The 18,242-nt window shown below is 50.4% G+C and overlaps 1 protein-coding gene across 18 annotated transcripts in view; it reads right to left on the reverse strand.

Moving 5' to 3' along the window:
- The window catches only part of UBR5 (ubiquitin protein ligase E3 component n-recognin 5), a 2,064,863-nt gene that overhangs the window by 737,167 nt on the left and 1,309,454 nt on the right, over positions 1 to 18,242 (reverse strand). For all 18 annotated transcript variants that reach the window (XM_086966085.1, XM_086966077.1, XM_086966080.1 and 15 more), the window contains one exon: positions 205 to 336. In XM_086966085.1, coding sequence (XP_086822211.1) covers positions 205 to 336 — 132 coding nt within the window. The remainder of the gene's footprint in view (positions 1 to 204; positions 337 to 18,242) is intronic.

Below are 18,242 nucleotides of genomic sequence, written 5' to 3' on the forward strand. Positions count from 1 at the left end.
TTTCTTAAGTATAGAAATCACTAGGGAAAGCATACAAATTTAGTCATCTCTAAGCTTACGCACAAATGTTGAAATTAAATAAACAAAACTTACATTTGAATGGATATACACACACAGACGTTAACATTGCCTTCTATCAGATAAAACAGGAAACAGATGCAAACATTTCTAAAACACAAAGCCAAAGATTAAGGTAAACTGTACCAGCTTCAGAGCCCGCAGTAGCTGCAGTAACCACGCTTCTGCGCCCACTGGCATTGTCCTGGTTGCTGTGATTGCTCTCACTGTCACTCTCAGTTTCAGCTGCAGCTAATAAGTCCAACTCCATATCACTACCTAAAAAATAAATACAGTTGACCATGTGTGAGACTGGATTAAAAAAAACATTAACCAGAAATCCTACCTCTAAAATAACAAGAAAGGAATAGGTTAATTACTCTGTTAGCATATCTTCGTAGAGTGTGGTGGTGTAGATTCAAATACTTAGCATTGTCTTGGCATCTAGTGTTGAGCTTGGATGATTACAAAATGTTTTTCGTTGAGGAAGTCTTTCAGTCAGGTGGTATAGCGACGACTCATTCGGTGTGAATTGAGCATGTTCATTGGTTCTTTTGTTAAATTGTTTTTGGCTCAACGGGTGAGTAGTATAAAGAAGGAGCAAAGTAGTGACAATGAAGAACATGTTACTAGTGGAGTGGTGTGGCTCACTGGTTAGAGGCGGCAGACCCATAAGCAGAGAACGGCCCGGGACCAGGGTTCAATTCCCAACGCGGCAGGGTCGCGGACCAGGGTCAAACGGACTCGATAATTCTCACCTCGGTGCCTACTCTAAACAGGGAACACACTCGGCAACTCTGGGCATTAAGCTTGCCTCATCTCTACAAAGGCCCCCCACAGACGCCGGGGATGCCTGATTTCACCTTGGAGATACCCAGAAAGGGACCATCTCACAGGGAAAACCAGTACGGGTTCCCCAGCGGTCTTCAGTGCCAGGATACTCCTTAGAGTCACAGTGCGCTTTACAAGTACACCCACATTTACATTTACATTTTACTTATCTCCTAACTATATATCTGTAAGAAACAGATTAGTTATAGATTCCTTACCTTTTGAATTACCCCCAAGCATCAGACTGGATCCAGAGAATTTTTTTCTTCAGCAGTACCCCTGCGTGTTGAAAAGTGACGTCTGTCGCCTCGTCGTTCACGTTGTGGTCGCCAGGATGACGTAGCGCTAGCTACTTAGATGCCACCCTCGCGGACGTCAGTTCTTTTACACTACATTCCACGCCAGAAGCGCAGAGCCATGCAAGGCATTGACCACTGGCGCACAAAACTAGGGCCCTGAAAGGGATTCCCTGACCCTAGAAGTCAGTTCGCAGAACGGGGGGGAATCTATAACTAATCTATGTTTCTTAAAGATATATTGTTACCAAAGGTAAGTAACTTGTTCATCTGAAAGAGACAATAAGTTATAGATTCCTTACCTTTTGAATAGATAGCACAGCAATACCAACCTCGGAGGTGGGTCTGTGAACCAAGTTCACACAGAAAGTCCTGGAGAACAGAACGGCCAAAGAAGCCGTCTCTCCAGACTTGGCTGTCTAGGCAGTAGTGTTTTGTGAACGTGTGCAGAGATGCCCACGTAGCTGCCTGACAGAGGTCATTGAGGGGGAACTCCCCACCGCAAAGCAGTAGTGGCTGCCGTCGCCCTGGTGGAATGGGCATGCAACACAACTGGAGGTTCCTTTTTCGTTAAGGAATAGCAGACTTTGGTGCAAAGAACGACCCATCGGGAGATGGTTTGTTTTTGCATGGCCCAACCTTTCTTGGTGCCCACATAACCAACTAAGAGCTGGTCATCCACCCGGAATTATTTTGTGCGATCCAGATAAATGGAAAACGCACATTTTGGATCCAGACTGTGGTGCCTCTCTTCCTCTTTAGGAGGATGAGGGGGGGGGGGGGGGGGGGGTGAGAAGGTGGGCAAAGGTATGGTCTGTCCTATTTGGAAAGGAGGTAACCACTTTGGGAAGGAAAGAAGGCCTAGTGCGGAGGACAAGCTTGTCCGGATGAACAGCCAGGAAAGAAAGGGCCTGAAGCTCACTCACCCTGCGAGCACAGGTGATGGCAACCAGAAAGACAGGTTTAAGGGTTAAAAGTCTGAGAGGACAGTTACATAGCGGCTCGAAAGGAGCACACATCAGATAAGTAAGAACCAGGTTCAAGTCCCACTGGGGCTTCACAAAAGGAGTGGGAGGAAACAAATCAGTAATGCCCTTAAGGAAGCGATTTACAATAGGAGACTTGAAAAGAGAAGTCTGGTCATGTAGCCGAAGGAAGACCGAAATGGCTGAAAGATAACCTTTGAGAGTATTTAAAACATAAGCACAGGCGCACCAGACATCAATTTCAATGCAAGAAGAACAATTATATAGTCTGTATCAAACACTGTTCTTTAAAATTTGCTTTTAAAACTACTGAAATTGGAATAAAAAGTAAAAGTAAAAAACATAACCTTTCACAACGATACAGCCGATGCGTTTCATCCTTATACAGGATTTCTTCAGTGCACTGAAAATTTAAATGGATCAATCTCATCCAGAAAAAGGCCAGTGAATAGCCGGATCCGTGGCTTGTGAGTCGGTCCCCATCAACGGTATTCAATATAAAGTATGTACACCATCTTTATCATAACCGTGAAGAGGTAAGAGGATGTGCTACTCCAGGATAGCAAGAAGGTCCAATACCGAGACGCTGATACCGAGATAATATATTAAGAGGGGGGTCACGTCCCAAGTAAACAATATTATAGTTAAATATCAGCCAAGAGTACAGGTTCCTTGTCATGAAGGGAATATACCAGGAGTATGAAGAGAAGCCTACAGATTTGGAAAGCAGCAACGCAAGGATGTTATAAGCCTAAATATATCAACCTATGAGGTTACATACCATAGGCCACACCAGAGTGAGAAGGCGTCCCAAACTAGGTCACTTCCAATACATTTTTTATTTAAATGAACAAGGAACCAGCAGCCGAGATAAGGCTGTAGTAGTCTTTCAAGATACCAGGCGTCACGGCAGAAAGGATGTGGAAAAAAAATGGGGAAAAAGCGCCATTGAGTATCCAGAGCAGAGCTCTGTTGGGCCAAAGAAAGAATATGGAGGAGAACCTCTGGAAAAGGGGCAGAAAGGGGATCCACAGCCTTTGTTGTGCACCATGCCACAAATGTGTTCCCTCTACAGGTGTATGCTCAGATATGAGTCCCTTGCTCACTTTGCCACTGGGTTCAATCTAGCCAGGTTGATGAGGGCTGTTAGCCCGAAACCGGTCCCAGGATGCTTGTTTTTTTTTGGTCCAGGGAAGACATGGCTTGGCATATCAGGCTGGACTGTTTCCATGATGCACAGGGTCAAGACTGATTTGCATATAGCTGTGTCTGAACTGTGGTGGCGTAGTGAGCTAAAGAACAATGATGGATTCAACCCAGATCTGTGACTGGGGGTGAGTGTCTGAAAAGTTTCAGCTCTCTGTCCATCATCTCCATGTGTTTGTCAAGATAACATTACAGACTTCGGGAGGAAGGTCGAAAGCGGTCAACTTTTGCCGCTCAATCTCCACGCAAGGAGGTGGAGGCTTCACAGCTTCGGGTGGAGGACCGTCCCCTGCTGCTATGACAGAAGATTCTCCCAAAGAGGCAGTCTGATCGTAGGATCGATGGCCTTGTGCAATAGCTCAGGATACCAGACTCTTCGTGCCTAATCCGGAGCCTCCAAGAATGTTTTGGGCCTGGTCACGATTGATCTTCAGCACTCTCGGCAGAAGTGGTCTTGGTGGAAAGGCGTATAGAAGACCGCAACTACACTCGCGACGAAAAGCATCACCTAGCGAGTGCCGCTTTGGAAATTCCAAAACGCAGAACTGCTGACATTGTGCGTTCTCTTCGTGGGGAACAGATCTAACCAAGGCTCTCAGGACTGCTGAAAGAGACCTTTCACCACCTCTGAGTGAAGACGCTATTCGTGATCCATCATGCACCTGCTGCTGAGTTCGTCCACCCTGTCGTTCAGGGAACCTGCCTAGTGTTGAAATACCAGGGACATGCCCTGATGCTCCAGCCACGTCCAAAGGCGAAGAGCCTCTTGACATAGGTTCCACGACCCCATCAGCCCTGTTGGTTGCAATACCACATGGCGGTGGTGTTGTCCGTGAACAACTGCACTACACTTCCCCGGACAAAGGGAAGGAATGCCTTCAGTGCAAGCCGGATCGCCCGCAGCTCCAGAAGGTTAATATGGAGCTGGGACTTCGACAGAGATCAGAGGCCTCTGATCTCCGCCTCTCCCATGTGGCCTCCCCATCCGAGGAGGGAAGCATACGTCACCACTGTGTGCTTTGGTTGGGGAAGGGAGAGGGATCTGCCACTGACCTAATCGCGATTCGTGAGCCACCACTGCAATTGTCGTGCAGCGCCGTCTGAGATCTGGACGTGATCTGACAGGTTGCCCTGATGCTGTGCCCACTGGAACTTCAGGTCCCATTGCAGATCCCGCATATGCCATCTGACATGCACCACTAGCAGGATGCAGGAGGCCATCAGGCCCAGAAGCCGGAGGGTCATCCTGACTGAAACCCGGGATAGAGGCTGAAAGAGCAGAATCATAGTCTGAATATGCCAGACTCACTGCTCCGGAGGATGAACCCGAAACAGTGTCGAATCCAGAACCGCTCCGATGAAAGGGAGCTTCTGAGAGGGACTCGGGTGCGACTTCGGCACATTGATGGAGAACCCCAGCAAGTGCAGGAGGTCGGCCGTAGTCTGGAGATGGGTGACTACTGCCTGGGGCGAGCCTGCCTTCAACAGCCAGTCGTTGAGGTAGGGGAAGACTGACACCCCTGACCTGCGCAGCTGGTAAGGTCGAAAGGCAGCACAGCAAACTGAAAATGCTCCTGGCCCACCGTGAACCGCAGGTAGGGCCCATGGGCCGGCAGGACGGGGATCTGGAAATAGGCATCCTTCAAGTCCAACACCACCATCCAGTCTCCGGGATCCAGGGCAGCCAGGACCTGAGCCAGAGATAGCATCTTGAACTTTTCCTTCCGGAGGAAGCGATTGACGTCCCGGAGGTCCAAGATGGGGCATAGACCCCCCTTGTCCTTTTTGGACCAGGAAGTAGTGGGAATAGCAACCACTCTCTACTTCCTGACCAGGAATGTGCTCAGTGGCCCCCTTGGCCAAGAGGGCCGTGACTTCCTGACGGAGAAGAGCCAAATGATCCCTCGACATGCGGCGGTACCAAGGTGGCATGGCCGGAGGGGAGGACTGAGAGGGTAGCGAGTAACCGTGACAGATTATCTGCAGCACCCACCTGTCTGAGGTAATTTCACACCAGTGTTGGAGGTGGTGACGTACCCTGCCACCCATTGGCGTGGGGTGCTCCCTGAAGCTCGGATTAGGAAGTCTTAAAGGTGGAAGCAGCGGGGGTGGAGGTGGACTGACCCGCCCATTGGTTACCGGACCCGCCCCTGCAGAAGCCACGGACGTGGCCACGCTGGGGCTGGTTCTGCACAGGCTTAGTGGAGGAGGGTGCTTGGTTGCTCTTACCCTGGCCACGAAAGGAACGAAACCCAGATGTGGCAGGGGCCTTCGTGGAAAGACCCAAAGACTTGGCTGTGGCCCGCGAGTCTTTAAAGCGCTACAGGGCATTGTCCGCCTTGTCGCCAAAGAGACGGGAGCCACTAAAGGGCATGTCCATGAGCGAGCTCTTGACATCAGGTGAGAACCCAGTGGAACGCAACCAGGCGTGACGCTGCAATGCCAAGGTCGTGGAAATCGCCCTGCCCAAAGAATCAGCGGTATATAAACCACACCTGCTGGCAAACTTCGCCGCATCCTTGCCCTCCGTAATCGCTTGGGAAAGGACAGCCTAGACCTCCTCAGAGCACTGAGGCAGAACCTCTGCTACCGAATCCCACACTGTGTGGGAGTAACGGCCCAAAAAGGAGGCAGTATTAACTGATCTCAACCTCAAACTGGTTGAGGAGAACAACCTCTTCCAATATTGGTCCAGCGTCTTAGAGTCCTTATCCGGTAAAGCCGAGGGAAAGGCACTCAGTGATGTCGTGGCTTGAATGACCAGACTCTCAGGAGTGGGGTGAGTGGTCAAGAAGGCGGGATCACCGGGCGCCGGACGATGACACCTAGCGACATTCTTATCCACCGGTGCCCCAGAGGCCGGCCACAACCAAGTACCCAAGAGGACTTCGATAAGGGCCTCATTGAAAGGGAGCAGCAGCTCCGACGACGTAGACGTCGTCTGGAGCACCTCCATAAGGAGGGTGGTCTTAAGGGCCACCGTAGGGGGGATGAGATGGAGAGCCTCCGCGGCTCGCCGCAGCACCATAGTATAGGAAGCGCCTTCCTCCATAGTAGGCGGAGGTGAGGCAAACTCCGGGTCAGAAGACACATCAAGTTCACCAGCATCTTGAAGATCAATCACCCAATCCTGCTCAGATTTACACTGCCGCACAAGGGGGTCCACGGAGCCGTCCCAGTCCTCGTCTGGCTCAGAGGTAGAAGGAGCTGGCTGCGGCAGCAGGGACAGGGCCGGAGCTGGAGAGGGGGTCAGCGGCGCCGTTTCCAGCGCTGTGAGCGGCGCCAGCCGGGGCCTCGCCGGAGCCGCATCCCAACATGGATCCCAGACCGGAACAAAATGGTCCGGGAACAGGGGCAGGGGCGGGATAAACGGCACTCAGTGTGGCGCCTGTGGCGGGACTGGGGCCAGAGCCAGCGGTGCTGCACCTTGTGTCGCTGGAGCCGAGGGCGCTGGATCCAGTGGCTCCAGGGCTGGCGCCAGAGACGGTGCCGCCAGGCCACCAGGATCTGGACACGGGACCACCGGGCCCGCAGGCGCACTGGTGGGAGCCGGAGGCCTACTCAAGCGGTCCATGGCAGCAAAAAACTCTTGCACCTGTTTGGGAGTCGCTGAAGGACATGGGTATAGCGGGTAAGCCCTAGTGCATTTTCAACAGTTGAAAGAAATCGTTTCTGTTACACAGGCGATTTTTAAGGAATATTTGTAGGTTTTGAAAATCAACACTTAGAAAAAATTCTGGCAAAAACCAGGCAAAGTTATCCTATGGGAGGAAATTGAGTTATCGGACAATCACAGTTGTAATTTCTTTTTAGGGTCAGTGCTGGGCACAAAGATCCAGCACTAGGATCTCTCCTGATAGCAGGTGAGTAATTTTGTTTTCGTTGATGGGATGATTTTTTAAAGAACATTTCAAAGTTGCAAAACTCAACACTTTGAAGAATTTCCAAGTGAAAACCAGCCAGTGTTACCCAAGGGAGAAAATCAAATTATCAGTCTTTGGGTAAGTACTCGACTGGCAGAGTTAAGGTTCTGGGGGTAGTCTCAGGGGTCTCCCAGGTTCAGGTAGGTACAGATGTTACACCCTCAGTGGCACAGGGCTGCCGAGTGCAGGGAGAGTAGGCCCAATGTTCGCCTATGGCGGGCAATGGGTCTTTGGTTGGTGGCTGCTAGCAGGCAGGCCACGTGGCTGTGGGAGCGGAGCTCCTGGTCACTTACACAGGGCAAGTGGGGAAGTAAGATAGGACAGATGCACTCCCAGTGGCACTATGAAGGCTGGGTGCAGGGTGCTTTTGTGCCGTCGGGCATCCAATGTGTTTCAATGGGAAAGCTGGTTGACAAACAAAAGCTGCAGGCTCGGAGACGGAGATTCTTCAGGTGTGACCACCACTTCGAGAGGCAAGTTGGGAAGCTGTAGGGTAGGTAGGCACCCTAGAGGAGGTCACAGGGCGCCGGGTGCAGGGGAGTCTTTTGGTGTCGGGAAATATTACCCTCAGCTGGTCGCGGATGGAGGGTTCCCTGGCTGTGAGGCTGCAGGTGTCGACAGGAGCGCCGAGGTGGGTCCTTGGGAGCTGGATTCTTGGTCACAGTCGCCGGGGGGATGTTCTTGTTGTCTTTGTTCACTCAGGCTATGGCCGGGCTCGGTGGGTGTAGAGTGTGCTGGATTCGAGGTTCTTGGCTGGCACCAGGGGTTGTTGCTGTTTGAGCAGTACCACTGCTCATGAAAGTACCAGTTTTTGGATGAGCAAGGCAGTCAGGTCCTCCGGGGTTTTTGAGGTTGCTGACCACAGGAGACGCCGGGATTTAGCAGAAGTTGAGTACAGCAAGTGGCCTGGAGAAGCTCACAAAGGCGCATGTCTTTGAAGCTTGCCCTACCCATCCTGGGTACCTCGTCCCAGGATGTGCATTGTTGCAGGCCCAAGAGAGCGGATGGCCCTCTACCCAGGGGTCCAGCAACATGTCTGCTGGGTGACAGCCTACGCAGCCTCTCAGTCCGGACACAGGATGTGGGTTGGTTTCAGACGGCAACTTTAAGTTGTCCTCTGTTGTGCATTTTACATTAAATCCCACACTGGCATCCGTGTGGGTTTAATGTGCTGAGAAGTTTGATACCAAACTTGTCAGTCTTCAGTGTAGCCATTATGGTACTGTGTAGTTCGTGGTGACAACCTCCCAGCACCCTATTCTCTTAATGGCATCACTGCACTTACAGTGCCCATGAATGGCCCTGGGTACTGCAGGGGCACAGGGCTCATGCACCTGCGCCCACACCACTGGCATAGTGCACCCAGCTAGAGGGGTGACTGAGGTATGCCAGGGCTGTGTGTTTGTGGGCATGGCCCACAGGGATGTGTGCCACGTCCACTCTCTGTTTAGTTCTGCACCAAGACACTCAGGTTGCAAAGGCAATGTATGTGTAAGGGTACAGGGCCTCTAAGGGTGACACAATAAGTGCTGCAGCCCTTACGGGCCTTCTCTGGTCACAGCGCCCTGTGTACCTAGGGTACCATTTACCAGGGGCTGACATGTGGCCAGAGATGCCAATTGGGTTCTAGGCTTCAATGCAGTTTTAGGGAAGGAACCCGGCTCTGCCTGACATTGATCAGGTGTCCACTGTGGCAGAGGGCCCTCGGCTAAAATTGGAGCAGTGGGCTCTCCTGGACACTGGCTCCTTTACAAAAATGTTAGCAAGCATTAAATCTGGTTCTCCGTGCGACCTGCTTCTAGCTACAGTGCTTTTACAAATGGAACAGCCTGCCTTAAGAGTGGTTATGGAGCTAATAAATGCCTCTCTTAGGGAGGCAGTGATGCCAGCCGTCTGGAAACATGCAATGGTTTTGCTGTTGTTGAAAAAGCCAAACGCAGACTCTGCTATGCCGTATAATTTTAGGACTTTTTCCGTGCTCCTGACTTTTTCCAAGGTCTTGGAGAAACATGTGAATGACCAGCTATCTATGTTTGTGGAATCCTCTCACTTTCTGCACATTTCACAATCAGGTTTTAGAGCAGGGTTCTCGACGGAGACCACATTGCTGGGCTTCACTGAGATGCTACGCCAGCGTCTGGATGCTGGTGATACAGTGGCCCTTATACTATTAGATTGAAGTGCCACTTTTGATATGGTTTCCCATACCATAATAATAAAATCCTTACAGGCATTGGGCATCTCTGGATCGGCACTTGGCTGGCTTTCCTACTTTTTATCGGAGTGAACATTCCAGGTGTTTTCCACCTGGGCCACTTCAAAGTCCTACACATCCCTGTATGGGGTGCCACATGGCTCAATTTTGAGCACACTCTTTTTTAACATCTACGCGCAACCCCTGGCAATGATTGCTGAAGCAGCAGGGCTGGCACTGTTTTCATTCGCCGATGATAGTCAATTCATCTTTTCCCTATTGGCTGATAAGAAACGGGGTCCTTCTACTCTGCAATTGGGCTTGTGCAATATTGCATCATGGATGCAACTTAATTTACTCAAGCTCAATGGGGAAAAGACGGAAGAGCTTATCTTTGGGAAAAATTCTGAACATTGGGGCCCTCACCATTGGCAAGCTGAAATGGGGCCTTTACCTACGCCTTCCTCTCAGGTCCGCAATCTAGGCTTTATTATTGAACAATGAAACAACAGGCAGTAAAATTGCGGCCACCTGTTTTACCATCTTAAAATGGTTAAAAAAATTATTTGGATGCTCCCTGTTGACACCCAAAGGACGGTAGTCCAGGTACTTGTAACATCTCGCCTGGACTACGGTAACGTTCTTTTTTTGGGGTCTAAAAGGGATGTATTGCCTAAGTTCCAGGTGGTGCAGAATTCTGCAGCCAGATTGCTGTGTGGACTTCGCAGAATTTCCAACACTGGAAATGCCCTGAGAGAATTACATTGGCTTAAGGTAGAACATCGCATAACATTTAAAGCCCTATGCTATATGTTCAGAATTAAGATCGGCTCTGCTCCTAAATACTTCTAGTCTGGTACGCCCTTACCATCCTTCTCGCCTGCTTCGCTCCTCTTCAGAAGAGCTCTTTGAAATTCCCAGGATCAAATTGACGAGAATGGGAGGCCGCTCCTTCTCTCTTCTTGGTCCTACTCTGTGGAATTCCTTACCTGATGTGATGCGGCAAGAGAAGTTGTACCCCAATTTCGGAAAGCAATTAAAAACTTGGCTTTTCAATCAACATTGCTAATTCAGATTTCTTGAGTCTCTTATGGCCAGCGCTGGGAAACCCTTGTTGGGTAGCTGTGCGGATTTGAAAAATAAATTAACATAACATAGGCCCTGGGTACCTGATTGGTAGGAACCCAGGGCACACTCAGTCAAAGTACATCAGCAATTCAGCAAGAAGTGGGGGCATACCATGCAAGAAAGATGGCACTTTCTGACAATGCCTTTTAGGGGCTTTAATTGCAATGCATTATAATTGTTATCAGCTATGATCAGAACCTCATTTAAAGTGATGCCCAAACATGTATTCTTGCTACTGTGTTAGGGGAAGAACAACCCAGACTGTTAGCCACTAAGATGTTGAGGTGTATACTGTATGGTCAGTATGAGATGCCAAGTCAAGGTTATGTGTCACCAGGGCAGGTGTACCTATTTTTAATGCTTGTTGAGATGATGGGGTGGATCGCCACTGGGATGGTGCCAGTGGGCAAGGCCCTCACTCTAGGTTGTGTCAACCCACTGCATTAGTGGGCAAGATGATGTGCATACACGGGAGTGGAGGTACTAGACCTCACCACCCCTGCGGGAGGGGAGAAAATGTTATGCAATGTCACAAAGTAATTCCAACAGCTTATGTATATTTGCAAATTGGTGCATAGAAGTGAGTAGTGGGTGTGTTTAATAAATATACTCTTCCTTTTATAAAGCAAAGTACAGACTGGACAATCAACTATTGAGTGTTATTTCTGCATACTGGTAAATGTCGAATACTAGCCTACACCACTTCTCTTGAGTAAGCCTTAGACTGCTCTGCAACGCTGCCCTCTGACAGTCAAGCACTACAATAGGGTGTTTGGTTTCCAGTGAAGGACAAATGTGACATGTTATTTGTGCAGGCCTCACAGATACTGACTTGTTTTTCAACAATGGGCAAAACCCTTTTCTGGACACCAGTCAACTGCCAAATTGCATGACTCCATCACCCTACCTAGGGCGAGCCTCCATTGTTATTTCAACAGTCCTCTCCTAAAAGGTTGGTGGTGCAGGTGTCTTCAAGCAAACTCAATCCCAAAACCTTTCCAATTACTCCCCCCGATAGGGAGTCGAAATAACTGTAAACATTTGGAAATAATTTTATTACCCACTAGCTGGGTACATAGGTCAGTTGTGAGGAAATGGAGTGTATCAAAAGTTGTGTTTGTGCGACCCCACCTTATAATGCACTTACCAACCCTTTTAGGCCAGTAGGTTTAATCTATAAAACCCTCAGCTGTACCCTTGTTAACTGTAAGTAAACAAAAACAGAGAGGTCAGATCAGTCTCAAAACAGCCACAGAGACGGAGCGAGATAGATAAGAATCACACACTCACTTTGGGTGGATAGGAAGGCCCTCACACACCGACCTAGTCAGTGTCATGCTTCATCACTGGGCCCCACCAAAGAGGCCGAGTGCCTCTTTGGTGTGCTGCGATGCCAGAAAGACTGCGGAGCTGGTTGTGTGAAGAGGGGCGTGTTGTGAGGGTAATTAAAATTAAAAGTGCCTAAAAGGGTATCAATAAAAAGAAGTTTAATGAGTGATCCCTAAGACACGAAAGAAGAGTATTATGTGTCTGAATTTAGCTGCCAAGGTTTTAGGATTGGTTAAATTCAGAAAAATACTTAAGTCAGTCAACATGTTTCTGCCATATGGGTGGTTTCAATTTACCAAGGCATTCATCAGGACTAAACCCCGGCGGTATGGACTCTCTAATCGTCCACCCTGACCTGGGGGCGGGAAAGTGAAAATGATAAAAAAGGTGAAAAAAGTGCTTTAGAAAAAATGGAAGAGCGGGTTGCTCATTCCAAAAAAGCTCCAAAATCAGGAGTATTTCAGCACTTTAAAATCGGGCGCTACTTGCACCATGGGTATCGGGAGGGGGGTTGGAGCGTGCCTGGCACATCGCCCTCAACGCTCTCAGTCCGCTTGAAACCTGTATTACGCCTCAGAACCGGACCCCTTGTTAACTGTGGCAGAGGCTTACACAGAGGAACAAGTGTAAAGCATTTAAACAGCACCAAAACAACTGAAGAAGAAATTGACCCGACACTCCAGAAAACCAACACCAATTTATAAAATAAAACTGTATTTTTATAATAATTTAGGCGCTAGAATGAAAATTATCCAATAGAGGGTACCGGAGATCTAGATTTTATTAGCAATAATAAATCAAAGCAATTCGCTCATCAGCGAGTGGACTTTTAGGAAATTTAGGTGGCGATGCTGTTGGTGAGTAGTATTTGGGGTGACAAACTCCAACAGGGAGCTATTCCGGGAAACCAGCAAGGCCCTCATGAACAGTTACCTTCCCAAAAGAAGCAGTCCCCCAGCGGATTAAAGCACGTTATTCGTGTTGCAATGGATTCCTAAGGAGTGGGATGAAGGATGCTGAAAATGCTCTTAGGATGCTGTGGATGCGAAGCAGGCAACAGGGGCCTTATTGAAGGGATTCCTCGGTCCACAAAGACGATGAGGGGGGTTGCAAATGCTACTTACCAGTATGCATCTGTTCTTGGCATGTAGGGCTGCTGACATTCATATCTGTGCATAGTCTGCCACCTAGTGTTGGGTCCGGATGATTGCACATTGTTGTCCTGGAAGAGTCTTCGAAGTATCACGAGATAGGTGGCTCCTCCCCTGGACTACAGTGCGCATGGGCATCGCCTCCATCCCCAGATTGTTTTTAGCCATTGGCAGAGATGGAGTGAAGAATGTGAGTGATGACCATGCTATGAGCATATGTGTATTAATGAATAAATACTGCAGCTGCTACAGGCGCCGGGGAGGAGGGTGGGCGATATGAATGTCAGCAGCCCTACATGCCAAGAACAGATGCATACTGGTAAGTAGCATTTGCAGTTCGAGGCATGTGGGCTGCTGAATTCATATCTGTGCATAGAATACATAGCAGTCCCTCCATTATCTGCGGCCGCCCGTGCCAGCTGCAGCAGTCTGAAAAAGCGTTTTTAGAACAGCCTGACCAACAGCTGCCTGCTGTTTGGAATGCACGTCCACACAGTAGTGCTTAGTGAAAGTGTGTGTGGTAGACCATGTGGCTGCTCTACAGATATCTTCTAAGGGAATGTTACCTAGAAAAGCCATAGAGGCCCCCAACTTCCTGGTGGAGTGGGCCCTTGGTGGGATAGTGAGAGTGCGCTTAGCTTTAGCGTAACAGATCTGGATGCACTTAACTATCCACCTAGCAATCCCCGCTTTGGAGATAGCGTTTCCCTTGTGGTGCGTGGCAAAAGCAACAAAAAGCTGTTTGGTTTTGCGGAAATCTTTTGTCCTGTCTACATAGTACATCAAGGCCCTTTTCACATCAAGGGTGTGGAGCATGCGCTCCGCCAGCGTCTCTGGGTTTTGGAAAAACACCGGCAATTCAATTGTCTGGTTTATGTGGAATTGTGAAACCACTTTGGGTAAGAATTTAGGGTTAGTGCGGAGCACCACCCTGTTAGCATGTACTTGGAAGAAAGGTTCTTGGATGGTGAGCGCCTGCAGTTCGCTAACCCTCCGTAGCGATGTAATAGCTACTAAGAACGCAACCTTCCAAGTTAGAAACTGGAGCTCACAGGAGTGCAGTGGCTCAAAGGGAGGACCCATCAGCCTTGTAAGAACCACATTGAGGTTCCATTCCGGAGCTGGTGGGGTCCTTGGTGGAATGACCCTCTTGAGTCCTTCCAGAAAGGCCTTGATAGCAGGGACCTTAAAGAGTGACAGGTGCTGCCTATTCTGAAGGTATGCTGCCATAGCAGACAGGTGAATGCGGATGGAAGAGTACGCTAGATTACATCTATACAGGTGAAAAAGGTAACAGATGATGTTTTGAATGGAAGCGTCTAGCGGGTCAATGTTGTGGTTAGCACAGTAGATGACAAACCTCTTCCATTTAGCCGCATAACAAGCTCTAGTAGTGGGCTTCCTTGCCTCTCGAATGATGTCCATGCAGTCAGAAGGAAGATTAAGGTAGCCAAACTCTAGGACTTCAGGAGCCAGATCGCCAGGTTGAGCTGTTGCGGATCTGGGTGCTGAATGTCGCCATGGCTCTGCGTCAGAAGGCTGGGAGTGAGATGAAGCCTTTGATGCGGTACCACGGAGAGTTCCAGAAACGTGGTGTGCCATGGTTGGCGAGCCCACGTCGGAGCAACCAGGATGAGAGTCATCGAGTGCTGCCTGAGCTTGCGTGCCACCAGCGGTATCAGAGGTGCTGGGGGAAAAGCGTACGCAAATCTGCCTGACCAGTTCATCCAAATCGCATTGCCCTGTGATTGGGGGTGTGGGAACCTGGCGGCGAAGCTTAGGCATTTTGCGTTCTCCTTTGTGGCGAACAGGTCTATCTCTGGATGACCCCACCTTTGGAAGTACGGTTGGAGTACTGATGGATGTATCTCCCACTCGTGCATCTGATGGCTGTGCCTGCTGAGCAGATCTGCCATTTGATTGTCCTTGCCCGGGAGATGCTCCGCCATGAGGAAGATGTTCCTCTGAATGGCCCACTTCCACATGCTCTGAGCCAGATGAGACAGCTGCGGAGAGTGTGTGCCTCCCTGCTTCTGAATGTAGTACATGGCCGTCATGTTGTCCGTCCGGATCAACACGACCTTGTTGCACAGATGTACTTTGAACGCCTTTAAGGCCATGAAGATTGCCATCAGTTCCAACACATTGATGTGCATCTTCCTTCGCTGTAGTGTCCATAGTCCCTGCACAGTGTAATGGAGTACATGCGCTCCCCATCCCTGGAGAGAGGCGTCCGTTGTCAGGATAATCCGTGGGACAGGCTCTTGGAATGGTCGGCCCTTGCAAAGGTTTTGTGGATTCCACCAATGCAGAGAGTTGTATGCCCGACCGCTCACCAACACTAGGTCTGTCAGTTGCCCACGAGCCTGAGTCCACTGACGTGCTAGGCACTCCTGAAGCGGGCGCATATGTAGTCTCGCGTGCGGGACAATGGAGATGCAGGAGGCCATCATGCCTATCAACTGCATGAACACCTTCGCGGGAAGCGAGTGTTGGGGTCTGAATCGTTGGATCAGCGCCTGGATACTGGCGATTCTCACTGAATTCGGCTGCGCAGTGGCTGCCAGAGTGTCGATTGTCGCGCCCAGATACTGTCGCACGTGGGCGGGCTGGAGATGGGACTTTGGGTAGTTCAGAGAGAATCCCAGATCGTGCAGGAGATGAATGGTGCGTGACACGTGGTCGACGCACTGCTGCTCTGTTTTTGCTTGAATGAGCCAGTCGTCCAGGTATGGAAAGACGTGGACGTGCTGGCGACGTAGATGCGCCGCCACAGTCGCCAGGCATTTTGTAAATACCCTTGGTGCTGTGGTGACCCCGAACGGCAGGACCCTGAACTGGTAATGCTGGTCTAAGATTGTGAATCTGAGATACTTCCTGTGGGAAGGATGCAGGGGAATATGAAAATAAGCATCCTTCAGATCCAGCGTAGCCAGAAAATCCCCCTGCTGAAGCAGGGGAAGCACCTGCTGCAACGTGAGCATATGGAAGTGCTCCGAAAGGATGTACCAGTTCAGGGGCCTGAGGTCCAGGATCGGTCTGAGTGATCCGTCCTTTTTGGGGATCAAAAAGTACAGGGAGTAAACCCCTGTTCCCCGCTCTTGCAATGGAACGAGCTCTATCGCCCCTTTTTGCAGCATAACGAGAACTTCTTGCTGCAACAAGGTCAAGTGCTCGCCGGACATAGGACGGCTTTTTGGTGGTATGTCCGGTGGAATGGATGTAAGCTCTAGACAGTACCCGTACTGGATAAGGGACCTCACCCACCTGTCCGTGGTGATGGCCTTCCACGCTGGCAGGAACTGCTGGAGTCTCCCCCCGACCGGTGTTGTGTGGTCGGGGGGCAGTGACAAGACGTCACTGTTTGTTGGTGGTGGTGGACCTGGAGCCATTGTTTCCACGTCCTCTGCCTTTGATATTATTGCCTCTGTAACCCCCTCTACCCTTGTTGTTATATGAGGGTTGGGTGTTACCCTTGTAGTATTGCGTGGACTGGGATGCCTGTCCCCTCGTGGTGCCTTTTGAATTTGAGCGGCGAAAGGAACCACCCCGAAACTGCTGACTTTGTAATGCCCCCATTGACTTGGCAGTTTCGGTATCCTTTTTCATTTTTTCCAGGGAGGCATCCACCTCAGGGCCAAACAAATGGTCAGGATTCACTGTTTGAGCCAATAACGTGGTTTGGATGTCGGGTTTAAACCCAGAAATTCTGAGCCAGGCATGGCGTCTAAGTAACACACTGGTATTGATAGCTCTTGAGGCTGTGTCTGCCACATCCAGGGCACATTTGATGGATGCATTTGTAATGAGTTTACCCTCCTGAATGAGCATCTCTCCCGCCTCCTTGTATTGGTCAGGCAAGTGTTGCAGAATGGCCTCTAATGTGTCATAATGTGCCCTATCATAACGTGCAAGCAGGGCTTGGGTGTTAGATATTCTCCAGATGTTTGCTGCCTGCGCAGCAATGAGTTTGCCCGAGGCCTCAAAGATCTTCGACTCTTTGTCTGGGGGAGGAGCGTCACCAGTAGTCTGCGAATTCGCCCTTTTCCGAGCGTTGGAAACAACCAAGGAGTCCAAAGGCAAGTGTCCCTTGATATAAGTGGGATCCGTGGGCGCCGCTTTATATTTTCTGTCGATGCGAGGGTTGACCACCCGTGCCCGGGTGGGCTCTTTGAAAACCTCCGGCGCATGTTTCAGCACCCCTTTAAGCATCGGTAGCGTTTTGACTTGCTTTTCGGCTACCGAGAAGGTGTCGAATAAGAAGTCCGCATCCACGGGGTCCGAGTGCAGCTCGACGTCATGGTTCGCCGCAGCTCTCTCTATTAAGGCATTGAAGGCCGCCGAGTCCTCCGTCGGGGACGTCTTGGCGGCGAAAAGTTGAGTGTCCTGACCCGACTGCGGGTCATCTGTGTCACCTCCTGCGGCCCAAGGCACATGCTCCTCCTCCGGATCCGAGTACGCAGGGTAGTCGTACTCGGCATCTTCCTCGTCCGCATCAACCACGGGGGAGTGCGTCGGCGAGTGTTCCAAGGCCTGTGGGGACACGGGCTCCACCAGAACCGGAGAGTCCTCAGAGTACTTCTTGTTCTTGAGTGGGATCTTAAAAGGTTCCAACGCCGGCTCCGACGTAATCTTACGTTTGAGGAGCGACAGTTTCCCAGTGTTCGCGTCGATGAGTACTTCACGACGTTCTTCCTCCGCAAGCGGCTGGAGCCGAAGCTTCGACACCACCAAGGCAGCTTTAGGCGTCAATACCTCCTTTGAATGTCCGCCCTGTTTAGGCGCGAAGGCCTTCGGCGCCGACTTGGGTGGAAGGGTAAAACGAATGGGCGTTTGCTGTTTAGCAGTCTTAGGTGTGGGTTGAGGCACTACAGTGTCCTGATCGGGAACCACAGTGGACTGTCGGATCCGCTGGAGGGATTCCCCCACCTTCTTTGAAAAGGCTGCCGAGGGCTGAACCGGCCCGAGCGACCCCTCTTCTCCGAGAGCCTGATCTCCGGTAGGCTTCTTTTTCGGTGCCGACGCCCCATGGCTATGCGCGCCGTCGTCTTGACGCCTTTTCGGAGCCGTCTTCGGGTCCACGACCCCTTTCGGCGCCGACGCAGCCGCGTCGGAGGCCTTCACCTTCGGCGCCGACCCAG

This window comes from Lissotriton vulgaris, chromosome 4_1, assembly GCF_964263255.1.
Source record: "Lissotriton vulgaris chromosome 4_1, aLisVul1.2, whole genome shotgun sequence".
NCBI lineage: Eukaryota > Metazoa > Chordata > Amphibia > Caudata > Salamandridae > Lissotriton > Lissotriton vulgaris.